The sequence below is a fragment of the Alosa sapidissima genome, chromosome 4 (genome assembly GCF_018492685.1).
Source record: "Alosa sapidissima isolate fAloSap1 chromosome 4, fAloSap1.pri, whole genome shotgun sequence".
Taxonomy (NCBI): domain Eukaryota; kingdom Metazoa; phylum Chordata; class Actinopteri; order Clupeiformes; family Clupeidae; genus Alosa; species Alosa sapidissima.
The window spans coordinates 37004978-37022352 of NC_055960.1; the positions used below are offsets into that span (position 1 = coordinate 37004978).

At 46.2% G+C, this 17375-nt stretch overlaps 1 protein-coding gene across 3 annotated transcripts in view; it reads right to left on the bottom strand.

The window, feature by feature from the left end:
• Positions 1-17122, bottom strand: part of LOC121707361 (rho GTPase-activating protein 40) — a 28589-nt gene extending 11467 nt beyond the window's left edge. Inside the window, exons 1-8 of one of the 3 annotated variants that reach the window (XM_042089865.1) lie at positions 16936-17122; positions 6711-6910; positions 5212-5432; positions 4279-4363; positions 3038-3192; positions 1809-1974; positions 1363-1454; positions 665-742 (exon numbers count right to left, since the gene is read on the bottom strand). In XM_042089865.1, coding sequence (XP_041945799.1) covers positions 665-742; positions 1363-1454; positions 1809-1974; positions 3038-3192; positions 4279-4363; positions 5212-5432; positions 6711-6891 — 978 coding nt within the window. In that variant the 5' untranslated portion in view covers positions 6892-6910; positions 16936-17122. Of the gene's footprint in view, positions 1-664; positions 743-1362; positions 1455-1808; positions 1975-3037; positions 3193-4278; positions 4364-5211; positions 5433-6710; positions 6911-8936; positions 9146-11387; positions 11946-16935 lie in introns of those variants that run through there. The other 2 variants (XM_042089863.1, XM_042089864.1) reach the window with 2 other exon arrangements.
• Between the last annotated feature and the right edge of the window lie 253 nt (positions 17123-17375).

Here is a 17375-nt window from a genome sequence, read left to right on the forward strand (position 1 = left end):
GGGCATTGAATAAGCACAGTTGGTCTAACCACAACCACTCAAGCAAGCAGTAAAGCTAATTACCAGATATATACCAAATCTGCACGGACATATACTGCATTAATGTATTTTGACAAGTACATTTTAAACTACTACAGTATAACAAAATCCCCTGACTTTCCATGTCTGGAATAGACTTTATCAAATTTCCATGATATTCCAGAAATTCCATGACCCGTGGGAACCCTGTATTTAAAAGGGGCTGTGATTTGGCTTTTGGACCTCCCCAGTGCCTCAGAGGGCCTTGAGCCTCGTGCCTCCGCACATCACAGGTGCTGTTGTGATGGCGCTTGGAAACGTCATGCTTAATTCTTTGCAAATCTCTTTTGCAGTTAATTTGCGGCTTGTCTTCTCGACACGTTTTTCGTGACGGTGTTGACCCCGCCCCCCTTCCCGTTCGCAAATTGTCTAACTGTGTAGTGATCACACCTCAACATTTTAGTCGTTTCAATAGTGTTGCATTCTTCTTATAGATATGTCAGTCTTTCTTTTCACTTTTATTACTTGAGGCTTGAGAAATATTGTTTGATTAAAATTCATACACTCGCTGTATTCTTTGTTGATTATTCTGATTAATGATGAATAGAATACAAAAGAAGACAACGCAGATGAAAAGAAGGCTCACCTTGATTCTGGCTTGGGATCCTGAGACCCGCAAGATCCCTTCAGAGTCAATGCCCTTTTTCTCCAGGAAAGACAGCAGCTGGAAAGGACAGCAAGGCACATTAATGCATATACAATATAACACAACATCTACCTACTCTGTTCAATGACCAGCATTAATTAAACACACAAATGAGTCAAAAGCATAGTCCTATGTTAGGCTTGCCATGCTAATAGCTAATCTTGGTTAGCCCCATGTTACCCAGCCTTTGTTAGCCTTGCATTTAGGGTTACAGTAATGTAGATGTGTTAAATGTAGCAGAATTGAAGTACTAATGTTCTACAACACCAACAGGCCCATATACAGTAATCTCACATCACAGCATTTCTCCCTAAGACCATGAATGACTGCAAGCATTTGTAAACCTGGTGACTGGGTGCTTACCGACTGCAAGATGAGGGGAATGTTTGTGTTGTAAACCTGGTGACTGGGTGCTTACCGACTGCAAGATGAGGGGAATGTTTGTGTTGTAAACCCGGTGACTGGGTGCTTACCGACTGCAAGATGAGGGGAATGTATGTGTAGTAAATCCGGTGACTGGGTGCTTACCGACTGCAGGATGAGGGGAATGTTTGTGTTGTAAACCCGGTGACTGGGTGCTTACCGACTGCAGGATGAGGGGAATGTTTGTGTTGTAAACCCGGTGACTGGGTGCTTACCGACTGCAAGATGAGGGGAATGTTTGTGTTGGCCTTGACTTTCTGGTCATTCTCCACCAACGTTGCCAGAGGGACCCCAAAGAGTGAGCTGTCTGTTGGATGAGGAAAAAGAAGCGTAGATGAGGGCGACGGAGGGAGGCACTACAGACATCATCACAGACACCCGTCTGTCCTCTCTAGGATCTTCCTCTACACTTACACATCAGCGAGGATGACGAGTGTGTTGACAGAGGACGCAAGATAGCAGATTGAAACTGTGGTCTTCCATGAAAAACTAAGAATAGTAGCTAAATCTAAGCCCTGCATGTTGCCTCCGTTCAGAGCAAATTCAGGCAGAGGGGAGATGGAGACTCTAAAGCATCCACTCATAACTGCCATGGACAAACTGGCGCTAGGGTAGTGGGTGGTGGGGATGAGGTGGGATGAGGCTGGTGGGGTGGACAGACCTGAGATCTTCCTCTTGACGGTCTTGTGGCGCTTGACGTCCAGTTCCAACAGGTCGCACAGGGCCGTCATGTCGATGAGGGCGAGCTGGCGGACCTTCTTCATGTCCTGCTGCGAGAGGTCAGGGATGCGGGTCACGCCTAGCCTGCACTGGGGGCAGACGACTCTCTAGGAGGAGAGAGAGAGAGAGAGAGAGAGAGAGAAAGAAAGAAATGGAAAGGAAAATAAAAGCAGAAGAGAAGAGAAGAGAAGAGAAGAGAAGAGAAGAGAAGAGAAGAGAAGAGAAGAGAAGAGAAGAGAAGAGAAGAGAAGAGAAGAGGAGAGGAGAGGAGAGGAGAGGAGAGGAGAGGAGAGAAGAGAAGAGAAGAGAAGAGAAGAGAAGAGAAGAGAAGAGAAGAGAAGAGAGGAGAGAAGAGAAACAAACAAACAAACAAACAAACACAAGTGTCATGACAACAGTCTCTCATATCCACGGCAACAGTCTCTCATATCCACAGCAGGTAGATTCCTAAGCAAAGCAGTTTTTTTTGTGCTACAGACAAACGTGCAACAGGCTGAACCATCTCCCTGTCTAGCCAGCGGCACCCCAGGGTGAGTTCTCTGATTGTGAGCACTCAAATTCATTTCCTTCTCTGACTGACACAATTCTGCCCCATGCTAATGGGTTATTGGGAAGCGCGCTCCATTCCTTCATTTGCATCTCTCCGAGGTCCCTTTATCTTACCACAATGGGCTTAATCAGAGACTGAATCATTTCATACGAGCTTCATTGCAGGCCTTGATTAAAGACAACGTCATGTGTGTGTGTGTGTGTGTGTGTGGGGAGGAAGGAGTGGCAGGAAGTGAAAGAGAGAGAGAATGAAAGAACAAAAGGCAGACAAAGAATGAGAGAGAGAGAGATAGAGAAAGAGAGAGAGAGAAAGAGAGAGAGAGAGAAAGAGAAAGAGAGAGAGAGATGAGGAAAATGAAAACGAGGTCATAATAAAGAGGGAAGGAACTAGGGCAAAATAGGTGATGTCAGAGATAGTAGTGCCAATGTGTGTGTGTGTGTGTGTGTGTGTGTGTGCGTGTGTGTGTGTGCGTGTGTGTGCGTGCATGTATGTGTGTGTGTGTGTGTGTGTGTGTGTGTGTGTGTGTGTGTGTGTGCGTGTGTGTGTGTGTGTGTGTGTGTGTGCGTGTGTGTGTGTGTGTATGTGTGTGCGTGTGCCACAGACACAAAGGGAGTACTCACTGGAAGTGTGCCGTCATCTTTGCGTCGCTGGCTGGTGGTCTGCGGCAGCTTGGCCTGTTTCAGCAGAATGGCTGCCTGTTCGCAGTACGCCACGTCTGTGATGAAGATCTCCTCCTTGGGCAGTCCACTCTGACAGTCTACGCTCACTGACCTCTCTGAAATAAATACAAGATAAAAAATAATTGAGTTACCTAACTGTTTATGGAATCACGAACATGCGGTCATGTAAGATAACCCAATTTTCAGGGCACAAGTAGACAGCACACTCATCTAAACTCTCTCTCAACGACGCTTGACAGCTACCCAAATCTAGAAATAATTAAAGCAAGGTAAATACGTACATCTTCATCGACCAAATGGAATCTCCATGAACGCAAAAAGCTCGAGTGGACGCAGGAAAATTGAACTGGGGTGATCGCTGAAGCTTCGTCGAAACAAACATACCAATACATACACGTAGACACACTGGGAGCGTGAGGGGTAATCTCAGACCCAAAAGCACCTGTGACACGGTTTAAGAGCAGCTAAACATGAAGCTGTGGAGGCAGGGCTCTGACCATGAGGAGTTCGTATACTGACGCCCGCGCCTGCTCACACACACACACACACACACACACACACACAGACACACACACACACACACACACACACACACACAGCCTGATGGCTTGATGAGAGAGAGCAGTCCTGGATTAATCGCAGTCAATTAGACTCAGAGAGTCTGATGCGGCCAGATTGGGGAGAGCGAAGGCCAAATCGAGCTCGCCCAATCCGACCACCTGACCCACCGTTGTGTGAACTGCCCTGATCCAGATCACCAGGGGCGCACGTGCAGGGAAACACACCAAAGGATGGATGGATCGCTTTCCAATTAATGTTGCAGCACCTGATCCTATCGAAAGATTGTTGTGTTGATAGCCAACATTAGGTCTAGCTCGCAGTCCGAGTCTCTTCGTCTTTTTGTCACTTACAGATTACGGACTGTGCACAAATGGATGGAGCGCAAAAACTGGACAAACAGTTACAGACAGGTGAGAAGAATTATGGTGAATTTCACAAACATTGAATGGATAATAAATAAACAAGGACTACACTGGGCCCTGCTGAGATGCAAGACAAATACAATGAGCCAGTCGAGCAGCACAAAGCAAAAAGAACATCTTAGCACATGCTGAAGAGAGGGATGAGAGAGTGACCTCTACCTGAGAGAGGGGTTTTGGAGATGAGAGAGTGACCGCTACCTGAGAGAGGGGTTTTGGAGATGGTCTCCATGCTTCTCCGAGGTTCCTGCTTCTCCTCAGAATCCTGACGCTCCGTCAGAGGACCCTACAAAAAATAAAAGGCAGAGCAAAAAAAAAAACAATCAGAGATGAAAATCCCCGGTGGGAGTACAAGACAAGCGCTCACTCCCTGTAGTGGGACAGCGTGCTTTTCACGGCGTCTGATAAGGGCGACCGTGGGCTGCGATTGCTGATACGACGCCGATAAAGTCAACAAAGAAGTGACTGTCCCTCTTGTGCTGTTTGGACGAGCGGAACAAAAGGCTGCCCTTTTGAGGATGATGCGTCTTTTTGTGGGGATAGGTCAGCTGCCATTGTCCAGTGCTACAGCCTCAGGGACAAGGGTAGAGTCTTGGCTTTTACTGGGCGAGTGCTGGATCCTTTTAGGACTGTCAGACATCACGCTATGGACAAATCCTTGGAAGGAGAAAATATTGCTGGAGTCGACTTTACATTTTGATGGACTGAAGTCACACAATGTGTTCAGGCGTTTCTTGTACTACTGAATCCCATCTATTATGAGTCCCTTCCCTTGCTTTAATCAAATCTTGCCCTTCCGTAACTGCCCTGTTAAAGCATTTGAAATGTCAATATTATTTTGGTATTCATTTCAACTGGAAAGGGCAGTGCTGACTGAATGCAGCTTGTCACCGCAGCTCGTCTGAGCAAGTTACTTCATTCACACATTTTCAGTTTATGTATTGCAATGCAGCCTTATTAACAAACAAAAATAGTTTAATAGCTCTGTTTACCTACATATCATCATTTTTTTTACGCTCAATAAGAACAGTCATGTCACAGTTAGCATACTCAACTAGCATATGTCAACTAGCATCAACTAGCAACACTGAGGGGGATGACCTCATGATACTGCTCTTAGTATGGAGTCCGCACCTGTGAGCGTGGGGGGTTGAAGATGTCCCTCACGTCTCGTGGGGGGGGCTTGTTCTTCTTGCGTAGCGAGCAGGTGTAGGAGTCCAGGCGCCGCTGGACAGCGGCCGCTTGCGTGCGGGTCAGGGTGGACAGCAGCAGCACCTGGTCCACGCCCTCTCCGTCCTCCTGGATCAGAGGAGACAGGCCCGCATCCTGAAGCCACTGCTCCTCCTGCTCACCCTCTATAGGGGACGAGCGGCACGGCACACATGAGAACACAGGAGAACACATGAGAACACATGAGAACACAGGAGAACACAGGAGAACACAGGAGAACACATGAGAACACAAGGCACACATGAGAACACATGAGAACACATTAGAACACATGAGAACACATTAGAACACATGAGAATACATGAGAACACATGAAAACACAGGAGAACACAGGAGAACACAGGAGAACACAAGGCACACATGAGAACACATGAGAACACATGAGAACACATTATAACACAGGAGAACACATGAAAACACATGAGAACACAGGAGAACACAGGAGAACACATGAGAACACAGGAGAACACATGAGAACACATTAGAATACATGAGAACACAGGAGAACACATGAGAACACATGAGAACACATGAGAACACAGGCAAACACACAAACAAACAAACAGGACAATAAACACAATGTATTGTAAATAATGAACAACAACAAATCCAAACACACAACATAAACATTGTGGATGACACACACACACACACACACACACACACACACACACACACACACAGATAGACATCATAATCTAGATATAATCTAATCAACTATTAAAGATGCAGTCTGCAGTTCCATTTTCACCAGAAGTTGTTGTGGTATTTGAGCTCAACAGGTCAATTTGAGCTCCCTTATGTGCCCATTGTGAACTTTTTTAAACGGGCTCTTTAAGCTTTAAGTTGATTGTGTGAAACTGTTTATAGCTTCGTCCAAGCCACTATGCTGATGTCCCACTTGATTTACAAATCCAGGGGTGTGTGTGTGTGTGTGTGTGTGTGTGTGTGTGAAATCACTGGTAGCACAAAACAGTGGAAATACAGCCAGAGGCCTGTGACGACTAATTAGCTTAATTTGACAGAGAAAATCTCCAGGGCTGTGTACAAACAATGGAGTTGTTGGAGCAATTTGACCAAAAAAAAAACACTGTCTGGCATTAGAAGCGCTGACTGCACCTTTCACTCCGCATTCTCTCACATTCCGTCTCAGAACCGCATTCTCTCACATTCCGTCTCAGAACCGCATTCTCTCTCGTTCCGTCTCAGAACCGCATTCTCTCACATTCCGTCTCAGAACCGCATTCTCTCACATTCCGTCTCAGAACCGCATTCTCTCACATTCCGTCTCAGAACCGCATTCTCTCTCGTTCCCTCTCAGAACCGCATTCTCTCACATTCCGTCTCAGAACCGCATTCTCTCTCGTTCCCTCTCAGAACTGCATTCTCTCGTTCCCTCTCACCTTCGGACTGTTTGGAATCTCGTCGGTTGGGGTTGGGCTCGGAGAAGCTGCTGCTGCTGCGGATGGTCTCCACCTCGCTCCAGAACGAGTCGAGGCACAGCTTGTCTGGCTGCTCCGGCTCGGGGCACTGATCCGACGTGGCCTGGTCCTGAGTGTCCAGCGCCCAGGGCTCCACGCTCATCTCGGTGGGGCTGGGGTCCCTGCGAGAGACCACAAACAAAAGCAAGGCAAAGCCGGCCATAAGGAACGTGTTTAAGAAAGGAAGGACTTCCACATGCAGACAAAAGTGGGAGAGAGAAAAAGATGACAACCAGCACAGAAGAATGGAGAACAAGAGAGATGGAGGGATAGAGAGGGGAACGGAGGAGGAGAAATCAATAGAGGCATAATGCCTTTTGGATCATCATCAGCCTAAATGTGCAAATAGGTTTAGAGAGAACATGAATGATGGGGAGTAAGGGCAGATGTGCTGATTGGGTAATAGAAGAGCAGCGCGCGTCGCGCAGCCGTATCACCTTGCTGTGGGTGAAAGGGGGATAAAAGTAAGAGTCGGAGGAGAGCGAAAAACAAAGGGAGGAAGCCAAGTGTAACAAGATGAGTTCACAGAGACTAATCAATACGAATCAGCAGAACCGGCCGAGGACGGAGAGGAAATAGGAGCGCTCTATTGATCTTTGGAAAGGTAGTTTCCTCACATGACCACTAGATGTCTCTGTTGTCTCCCGCCACCACTCAGTGCAAAGAGCACTACCTTTACTCTTGCTAATTAATCCCAAACAGTTCAGCATTGTGCTACTTAAAGCTGCTTATTGTGTAAGACACATAGTAGATTTACGAAGGGATTTTCATTTCCATGAAAACCTCCTGTGGCAAGAGCAAAGGGAGTCTACATACACATTCTTGTGGGCTCAGAATGTGTGTGTGTGTGTGTGTGTGTGTGTGTGTATGGCAGCGAGGTGGCTATTCTTCCAGGAGGCCTGAAACACTGGCCTCCAGGCCACGCCGTTACACTGAGGGAAGGAAACTGCGGTCTCCAAGCCTTTGGGATGTGGCTTGGGTCACGCAGTCGAGAACTGCTGTGCCTTCATGTTTTTTTAACCGAACAACAATGAAACTCATGACAAATGCTTTGTGCGACACACTGCCATTTAAGAAGCCACTTCCTATGCAAAAGCTGTGTGCCTTTTTCAATGACGCATATCTGTGGTTAGTATTTGAGGACCACAATGACCAAATGATTATCTCCAACACAAATCTATTGGCTCAATGAACAGAGCCAAATGACATGCAGCAAACTGTAGATGTGAACACATCTGGCCCATACAATTTACATTCTTATTAGACCAGATCACACAGCAGAGCAAAGAGGACGATAAACAACGAATAATAATCTTTTCTGTTTACTTATTGTAGTGAGACTAAAGTAGCTGTGGCATGGCGTCCTATCTCCCAATCTCCCACGAGACACAAGGAAGCCCATCAATAACACTAACACAGCCCTTTTCACTTTGACATGCAAAACTAGTTTCAGGATCACCAGGGGGAGAGGAGAGGGGGGAGGGGAGTGTAGGCTACGCCAGTTTCTACAGGAACCCAGAAGGAAGTACATCCGACGTGACCTACACCCCCCCCCCCCCCAAACACACATGCCACACACACACACACCACTATATCCCAAATAAACAATAATGTAATACAGACATCTATCTAAGGGAAGACTGCAGTGCGACAGTACTGTATATCTCCCCAAAATACTTTTTATATTAGGCTGTACCATAATACTTTTGCATATCTCTGTGTGACATGTGGCAAATAAAAAAGCATTGCTATTAAACCCATATGAATTAAGCTGAAGCGTTTAGCCACATGCTGTCTCCTCCCCGCGCCCCACAGCACTCAGACAGACTCTGGCTCCCGCATGCAACATCTGCCCGCACCCAACACTCCATTACTCTGGCTCCAGCCAGCTGGGAGCGAAAACAGGCCAACCTTACCTCCACTCGCCAGGTATGAAGGTCAACAAACACCACCGCAGCTCTTAAGCTCTCTCCGCGAGGATCGATACGGGATGTACGCACACACACACACACACTCGCACACGTACACACAGACTCTCAGAGCCACCACAGACCTCTGTCCATAAGAGTAGATTTCCAGCGGTCTATGTTTATAAAGTAAAACTGCCGTGTGTAGGCTGTTCTCTCTCTCTCTCTCTCTCTGTGGTACCTGATCTGTGGGTGGGCCGCTGGTCTCCGACGTTGGCTACGTGGGCTCCCGCGAACAATCTGCCTGGAGGGAATCAGCCGACGCATGCTCTCCTCCCTGGCTCTCATGCTCTTCAGCATCAAAAAGGCCTAAACCACGCAGCTCGCTTACACGAGGATTCTGCTGACGTCCGTCCCTGGTTTCTACCTGGCCTATCTACGACTGCTCCATCAGAATGGCTGACAGGTGTGTGAGGGGACACTGGAGCCTCCTCCCACCCCATACACACCTGTCAGCTCCGAGTGTGGACACACCTTAGCCAGTGGCTTCCGGCGCTGATGTCACAGAAGGCCTCACACACACATGTACACACACACACAGTACACACACACAGTACACACAGACACACATACACGCACACGTACATACACACACACACACACACACACACACAACCAAACACAACTGAACACGTGCATATCAGTCAATCTCCCTTTTTAAAAATAAACACCTGTTTCATTTCCCCATTGACTGTCATGGAAATTCAACAGATGAGATAAACCAAAACTGACATGTCAACTTCCCTAATAAAGTAAATTCCCCCCAAAAATACCCCCCCCCCCCCCCACCAAAAAAAAAACAAAACAAAAAAAACACACATTTTCATATTATCGATTTCATGGCTCTGTCAGTCAGGAAGTCAGGAAGTGAGAGGAAACAGGGACAGTCACAGTATGCACAAATGAGCAGCTAGAGACACTGATGAATGACCTTCCGGATCAGTCAACCAAAACAAACTCAATGCAATCTCTCATTCGCCAGAATTGTATTATAACTGACATATTGTCAACTCTATCTTTGCATCCACTCAAAACCCCCTGGAGAGAGAGCCGTTCTAGAGGAACAGGCTTTTCTGGAATGCCACCTACACATTTCATTCCTTTCACTCATTCTTTCGCTCTCTCTCTCTCTCTCTTTACCCCCCCCCCCCCCTTTAATGCATTCCTTTTGCTTGACTGTAGTTCAAAAATATGCCAAATATCTGACAGTACATAATTTCAGAGATCTGTTGATCTGTTTGTCTGACTGACACCAGAGACATTATAAGGCACTTAGCTCATAATCTCAAACAGGTGAAGATTTGTTTTCAGGCAGCAGCACTTGACAGGAACTTCAGTTATAGTTGCAGTTCTTACTATATTTCAAGGCCAGAATGTTGACCTTTGATTAAAAAACTCCCATGTTGTTGCCGGCAGGAAGACTGATGACGCAAGCACAGGTTTCATTGTTCCTTTTTAATGCGGCCAGTGGTGTGATAATGGTGAGGAAGCCTGTTTCAGAAGCCTGTCTAGTTCTCCATGAGTTCATGTCAGTATGTATATAATAATAATAATAATAATAATAATAATAATAATAATAATAATAATATCAACCTCTCCCCTTGTTTTCTTCCAGTGCGGCATTATGAGTGACACACAGACTCATGAATCAAGTCAGTGAAGCTGAATAAGGAATGAAGAAATTCTGGCTCCAGAAAAAAACCTAGAGCATTTATTTTTATCTCGGCACGACAATAATACACCTCCTCACTGAAGGTAGTGAGGTACACTCAATACGCCTCACACATTCTAAACCGTACCATCAGCACACTTTTCTGACACAATTTCTGATGACAACACCATCATTACTTTCTCTCACTCAACACAGGAAGTAGCATTTTCTTAGGTCAAATGCAACATTCATCACTAGCGTCCAGGTCTGGTCAGTGAACACAGGTTTAGATAGGCTACAGGTTTGCCTCATCTCAGGCAATGGAGCGAAGGACTAATCTGCTTCGTGATCAGTGACAGTGACAGCGCTACTCCAAGGCCACTGGTCTAAATCCAATCTTAGTCCAGGTCTGGTCAGTGAACACAGGTTTAGATAGGCTACAGGTTTGCCTATTTGTGAGGAGTATCAGCTCAGGCAATGGAGCAAAGGACTAATCTGCTTTGTGATCAGTGACAGTGACAGCGCTACTCCAAGGCCACGGGTCTAAATCCTTACAGCAGAGTTCAAAGCCTCTTATGTCCAGGAGAGTTCAGAGTTAAGTAATGTGGACGTGTGAAACCTACTACCACTAGCATCTCTAGCACAGAAGTGGAGCATACACTAATTGCAGGACAGCTGCAAGACTGACCTCATGATGAAGCATATGCGACTAAACAAACACAGATAATTGCTTACTATGCTTACAGATATCCTTATGGGTGAGTATTCTACAGTTCACTGATGTTTACAAGCCTAATTATTTACACCTCAAAAACGAAGACATTCTGAAACTGAGACACTATTTCAACAAGACCTCCTAAACCAACCAAGACACTATTGCACTGAGTAAGAGACGGACTTATTGACTTAGTAGCAGACAGACAGACAGGTAGAGACATGTAGCATCCAGATAAGTCGTGGTCAGTGGGTTCCTGAGCCTACCTGGCCTTCGGTAGTCCATTGGCGTTGCCCGTACGGCGCAGTCGGGCCTGAGGCGCAATTTTCCCCCACGGCATCCTAGCCTCGTCCCCCAGGTTACCGTGGCAAATCGCAGGAAACAGCAGCTGCCTGCCCCCGGCAAGCTGTTTCCCTGTAATCTCGTCTGCGCGTAAACACATGAGGAGCAAGGACAGTTTCGCTGGAACGTCACCGCGTCGCATCCTGCTACAGGAAAGGAACCGTACGGGGGCAGCACGCCGGGTCCCGCATCACTTCCTGCGTAAAATAAATGCTGGATCACCCCCCCCCCCCTCTTCTCCTCAGCAGTTCGCCTCCGTGCTCCTGAGCGCTCCTTGGTGTGTCACCACTGCTGCTACACACACTCCTGTATCACCACTGCTGCTACACACACTCCTGTGCACTGCTTGGTGTGTCACCACTGCTGCTCCACACCAGCCCCTGAACATGACGTGTCCGTTTACAAACTCGTAGCAGCTGGAATTCACCTCGGCTCCCCCGCGGTCCTCCAGGCCCACCTCGGCTCCCCCCTCGTCCGAGCTCTACAATTCAACTAAAAGGCCAAAAACACTGGCTGGAAAAGTCCCTTTCCTGTCCTTCTCCTAGGTCCGCACCTCGGCTACTGACGTAGCTGCTCTTGGTTCCTCTTGCTGTGGTCTCCGTGCGGCTCACACTGAGGTCCTGCCTGTAGATCCTCTGGACGTTAGTCCACTGAGGAAGTAGGAAGGGGCTAGTGGTCACTGCTGGCGGACTAAGGCTCTGTTCACCATCTCGTCATAATCCCTTATGCTTTTTGCTCAATCCAATACACCTTCAGGAATGTTTTTTTTCCCCCACCTTCAGAGATTAGGCTATTCTTGCATTTGCTGGTGCAGAGGGGGGAAACAGGGCACGCCATTCATGAGGGAGCTGTAACACCACATGGGGTGAGGGAATGCGCCTGACGTAAAACGTTGTTTTCTGGGAAAAACCTGAAAGGGGCTCGCGCCACGGCTTACGTGACACCATCATGACTAAAAGGAGCTCAATGGACCTCATGGAAGCCCAGGACTACAGTACTGCAGGATCAAGCCTAATCCTTCAAAAATGTGAACTACTGTTACCTTATTTATTTCCTCGCTCCGAGAGGTCCCGCATGTGTGTCCTGAGATCATCACATGAAGAATCAGTTGATGCCACTTAAATAGCTGTTAACTAATGTCCTATTGGCCACATAGCAGACTCATATTAAACTTGGACTCTGAGCTGCCATTGAAACGGCCAGCTTGTTATATTTACTCGGATAATAATAAAACTATTTACACCTACTCTATTCAATTTTGCTGACCAAATAATGCTACACACCTTGGCAATTTCGTTCTGTTTATTAGGCAATCTTTTATGTCAAGACCTAAAGTAATATTCTGCTGTCTATTCCTGGTTACATGCTCACCCTATAAGAAAAAAACAATACACATAAAAATACCATGTTGTGGTACATGGCTGCATTGAGGCATGCAAGGTGTTTAAGCTCAGTTGCTGGATTCAACATTCAGGCTGGCACATAATACATAGACAAATAATAGCCCAATTAACATGTTTAATACCAATCTATAGACAACATTTCCAAAGTTAAAGCTGCAGTTGGCAAGTCTGACAGATTGAGGGGACTTAGCCAAAATGTTGAATGTTTACAACTCTCATGCCCCTCCCTCACTACCACCAAGCACCCTCTCATCGAGTTTGTGCTCGTCAGTGCGCACCAGACTGTGACTGAGAGTCAGATCTCACACAGCCCTGCTCTGATTGGACCAGAAGAATCGGGAGCTGTGGTATTTTGCAAAACAAATAACAGGCTCTAGGTGGAGGTAGAAGTGCGTTTTTTTTTCCTAAAACCAGCTGATTTATGTTGTTCTGTCGGAGCATAGTGTTGGTTTTAAGTGAATATGATCAAAAAAATCTTGCCAACTGCAGCTTTAAATCTCAGATAGGCAAACCCGTGCCAACAGCTTTCCCTACCAACACAACACAGATCTCCTCCGGGGCTGTAAAACCCTGCTGGCCTCCTGTGATGAGTCTGAACCTGACCTGAAAGCCCAGTGAGGCAGCAACGCCTGCTGAGTGGACAACAGTGGCGGTCTGCTGACAGGTGCTGACCTGACAGCACGGGAGCTGAAGAGCAGTGAGAGACCGAAGGGGACTGGAGAAGAACATACTGCCCTCTCTGTGTGCTGTGCACCTCTTCATGATGTTCCGAACAGGAACACGAGAGCACTTTTGGTTACCATGCCAACGGGCATGAGGGTGGCTCCGGACCAGTCACGTGCTGTCACCATCATGGGTTTGATTCTGAGAAGTTGACCGTGTTTTAAATCGCTTTGGATCAAAGTGCTTACGGCACGAGACAGACACAACAGCTTACGTGTTGGGACATCTGTGTTGCTATTGTATCTGCTGCCACAGTTTAGTCCATTATCTGAGCTCATTGTTTCAAGGAGATTGTCAGGGAAAAGTTAGGATTAAACTCTTTGGTCAGTTGCCTGTTGTCCAGCGGCTCATCTGTCCCCCCATTGGCCTGTTCTCCAATGATTAATTGGGGGGAACACTGGGTTTCCACCATGTCAACCCCACCACCATCTCCCTCTCCACCATGACAGTCTGCACTATTGCCTGAGCAAACCCCTCCCTGCTCTGGTGGCCTTGCAATCCTCCTTAAGCAAGATGAGGCCCAGACACTGTAGAACGTGACACCTGGACCTCCCTGTGCCAACAGCAGCCAAGCATGTGATGACACAAGGACGAGCTGAAGGGAGGGAGGGGGGGCAGATAGGTCTAGAGAGATTGAGAGAGGAGAGAGAGGGATAGAGAGAGTGAAAGAGAGAGTGAGAGAGAGAGAGAGATGGGGAACCTGTGATGCCCTTGCAATCTGCCTTTGGCACAGGGCCTGAGTTGTAGTCCTGGTGCAAACAAACAGCAGGGACAGAGGAGTCATCTGGAGACTGACGCTCGCCTGCAATCAGATGACGTGTAGTAAACTGGGTTCATATGTCACACACTGGCACAGTCCACACAAACAAAACATGTCACGGTTGTCTTTCTCTCAGCCAAACATTAACGTAAAGTAACGACAGTGTGGATATTTTGTGTTTCAGGAGATTTTGTGTTTCAGGAGAGTTTTCTATCAATGTTACTGGGTTACAAAGGTGAACTATACTATTTGGTGTGCCACATAATGGCGTATTGGAAATGTAGGGCAAATGATTTCAAATGGGTCTAGTTCTAGTCCTGTCTACTATTACTATTTCAGGTATTCTTTTTATTGCGTTTCCCTGGTCCTCGGTACACAGCGAGGGGGGACACAGAAAATGTAACAACAATCAATAGGTCTGTGCATAGCGATTAGTTTATATAGAATAGAGGATTAGGATCTTCCATTTAGTTTGACCTACTACTGCATGGTTGAGATAGCTAACCTAATTATTACAACAGGCATGTGAATAACATGAACTTGATCCAAAGAAATGGAGTAATAGTCAGTCATAAAATGCTAGGTCATTTGATCCATCCAAACATTAAACATTAAAGAATATTTTAAGTTTTACTTTTTTTTAACAGTAGGCCTAAGCTTACGGCTACAAAAGTAACAGAAAGCAAACCAATACAGCAGCTGATCATGCTTTTTGTTTTGTTTTTGAATTGAAAAGGTAGTAGGCCTAAAGGGCTATGAGTAACTCAATGTTTACACCACATATTTTGGTGCTGTGGTGGGGTCGGTCTGGCTGCCATGAAAAGTTTGATCTAACTCCTTTTCATTCCAACTGTCATAACTGACATAAACCCACTTTCATCCCAACTGTCATAACTGTCATAAGCCCACTTTCATTCCAAAGATAAGTGCTGCCTCACTCTTTGTGCAGTAAAAAGGAGTCAGTCACAAACTCTCGCTCTCTCTTGGACAAACAACAATCCTACACCCGGGCACTGTAAACACCTGCCGGACTGTTTCACTAAAGGCCATCAGTTTCTTACGGTAATCTGCCTACAGCTGGCCATCTGCGCTTGGTGGATTACAAGGTGCCTACTGTCACTGCCTAGTGTACGGCTGTACTTTGCCAAAGTCCTACAACATGCACCCTTTGTAAAGCTAGCATACAGTATGTATTCCATGTAGGCTTGTTTAATTCTACTGTTGTGCTACGGGGTAAACTCAATACAAACACCACTTTTAATACATCAACTTTGACTCTCAGTGTCCTTCACTACTATTAAACAGAAAAAGAGTGAATGGGATGAGAGGAACTTTTAGCTATGCTAAGTCCAGCAAATTCCTCTTTTGCACACAAATACACTACAGTAGACTTGGCCTAGGCTATATTTTATTGGACAAGAGTCTTATTTCACTGGAGAGTAGGCTACACAGCCTGGAAGCTGGAGCAGGCCCAACCAACGATTTGAAGCTGTTCAGTGCTGTAGTCAGACAAAATGTGCACTGGGTATAACTGAGAATAACTGACCAGACCATAACTTTCCAATGTAGGCTATTCAATCTTTTTCATCCATGCAACATCCACTCCAAATTGATACATCAAGAATAGTGAAATATGTATAGCTTGCGTAAAACCATTCAAGTTAATCAGAAAAGCTGTTGAATAGGGTGGAGTTCATTCATTTTGGACAATCTAATGGGGACTGCAAGGTGGGAAACAATAGGAATGTCTTTTATTGGTCAAGCAGAGCAGTCTGAGTGTAATCACCTCTAGCTCCAGGAAGTAATGGGCTCCTAGCAGGAAGCATTTCCTCACAATAATTTATTCATGCCTGCATTATGTGACAAAGATAGCCAGGTACCATGGGATTCCTAGCTATACATGGACAAACAGTTCAATATGGTGATAATAGTTCCCTACAGGACACATCAATCTCGTTTGGACATTATCATAGCATCTCATATTGAAAAGCAATTGAACAATAACAAAACCCATCATCTCAGTAAACATTCTGAGGACATTTTGACAGTGCGTTTCAAACAGACTGTATTCAAAGGCGGCCGCAAACATCCACGTGCATAACGTTACATCCTTTATAAATATGAAGTCCTTTGCATTACAGCACGCTTTCTCAGGGAATCAAATAACACAGCCTACGCCGACATTCATTCGTCTGTTTTCGAAAGAAAAACACATTCGTGACTCAAGGAACACAGAAATGTGAATTCATCCCCCAAAAACATACCTTTCATTGTAAATGCAGCCATAGCAACAGGTATCGCGCCCATAGCAACCTCTTGCTGTGCGAGCATATTGTGGGTGACAATAGACGAGTTAAATGCATTCAGTCACTAACCCCCCGATATAAATGTATTCTTTTTCTGGTGTCGTTTAACACTCACACGCACAGTCAATAGGCAAAACATTAAACGATCGGAACATCGTCTGACTGGATAGACAAGAAAGCATGTGTTAGCCAGTTTCGCTAACGGTTACCAGGTTCTTTGTAAACAGGACGCTATGGCACGATGGCTAGCTCTCAAACAAAGGAATATATTTGAACTTGCCTCTGGAAAAAGAGTGCCCAGCACAGGATGATGCAGTTAGGTTTCTGCGCTGTCGGTCGAGTGAGATGGGAATCAGCTATATAGGTAGATTCTCAGGATGTGTCTCTGAGCACTGACAGATGGAGAGGAGTCACTCACCACCATCACGTTAAAACCACGCTATCCTCACCTTCGTGACGTCACCGAGACACCACAACAAAAGTGTGTCTTCTGCTCAGGGTTCTCGGTGCTGTTGTGTGTCGTTTTTTTAGTGATGGATTTCTCCCCCCTCCAGATCGTCGGGGCTCCCTCATTATTCCTTTGTTTTGGTTTTGTCACCGCAGGTGCAAAGGCTGGACCAGCCATCTTCTATTCGCATCAACTGGAATGCGAATCCTTGCAAATGAGCATTGAAAATCATATCGTCACTGTCAGCCAATCCAATCTCAAATCCAATCTTA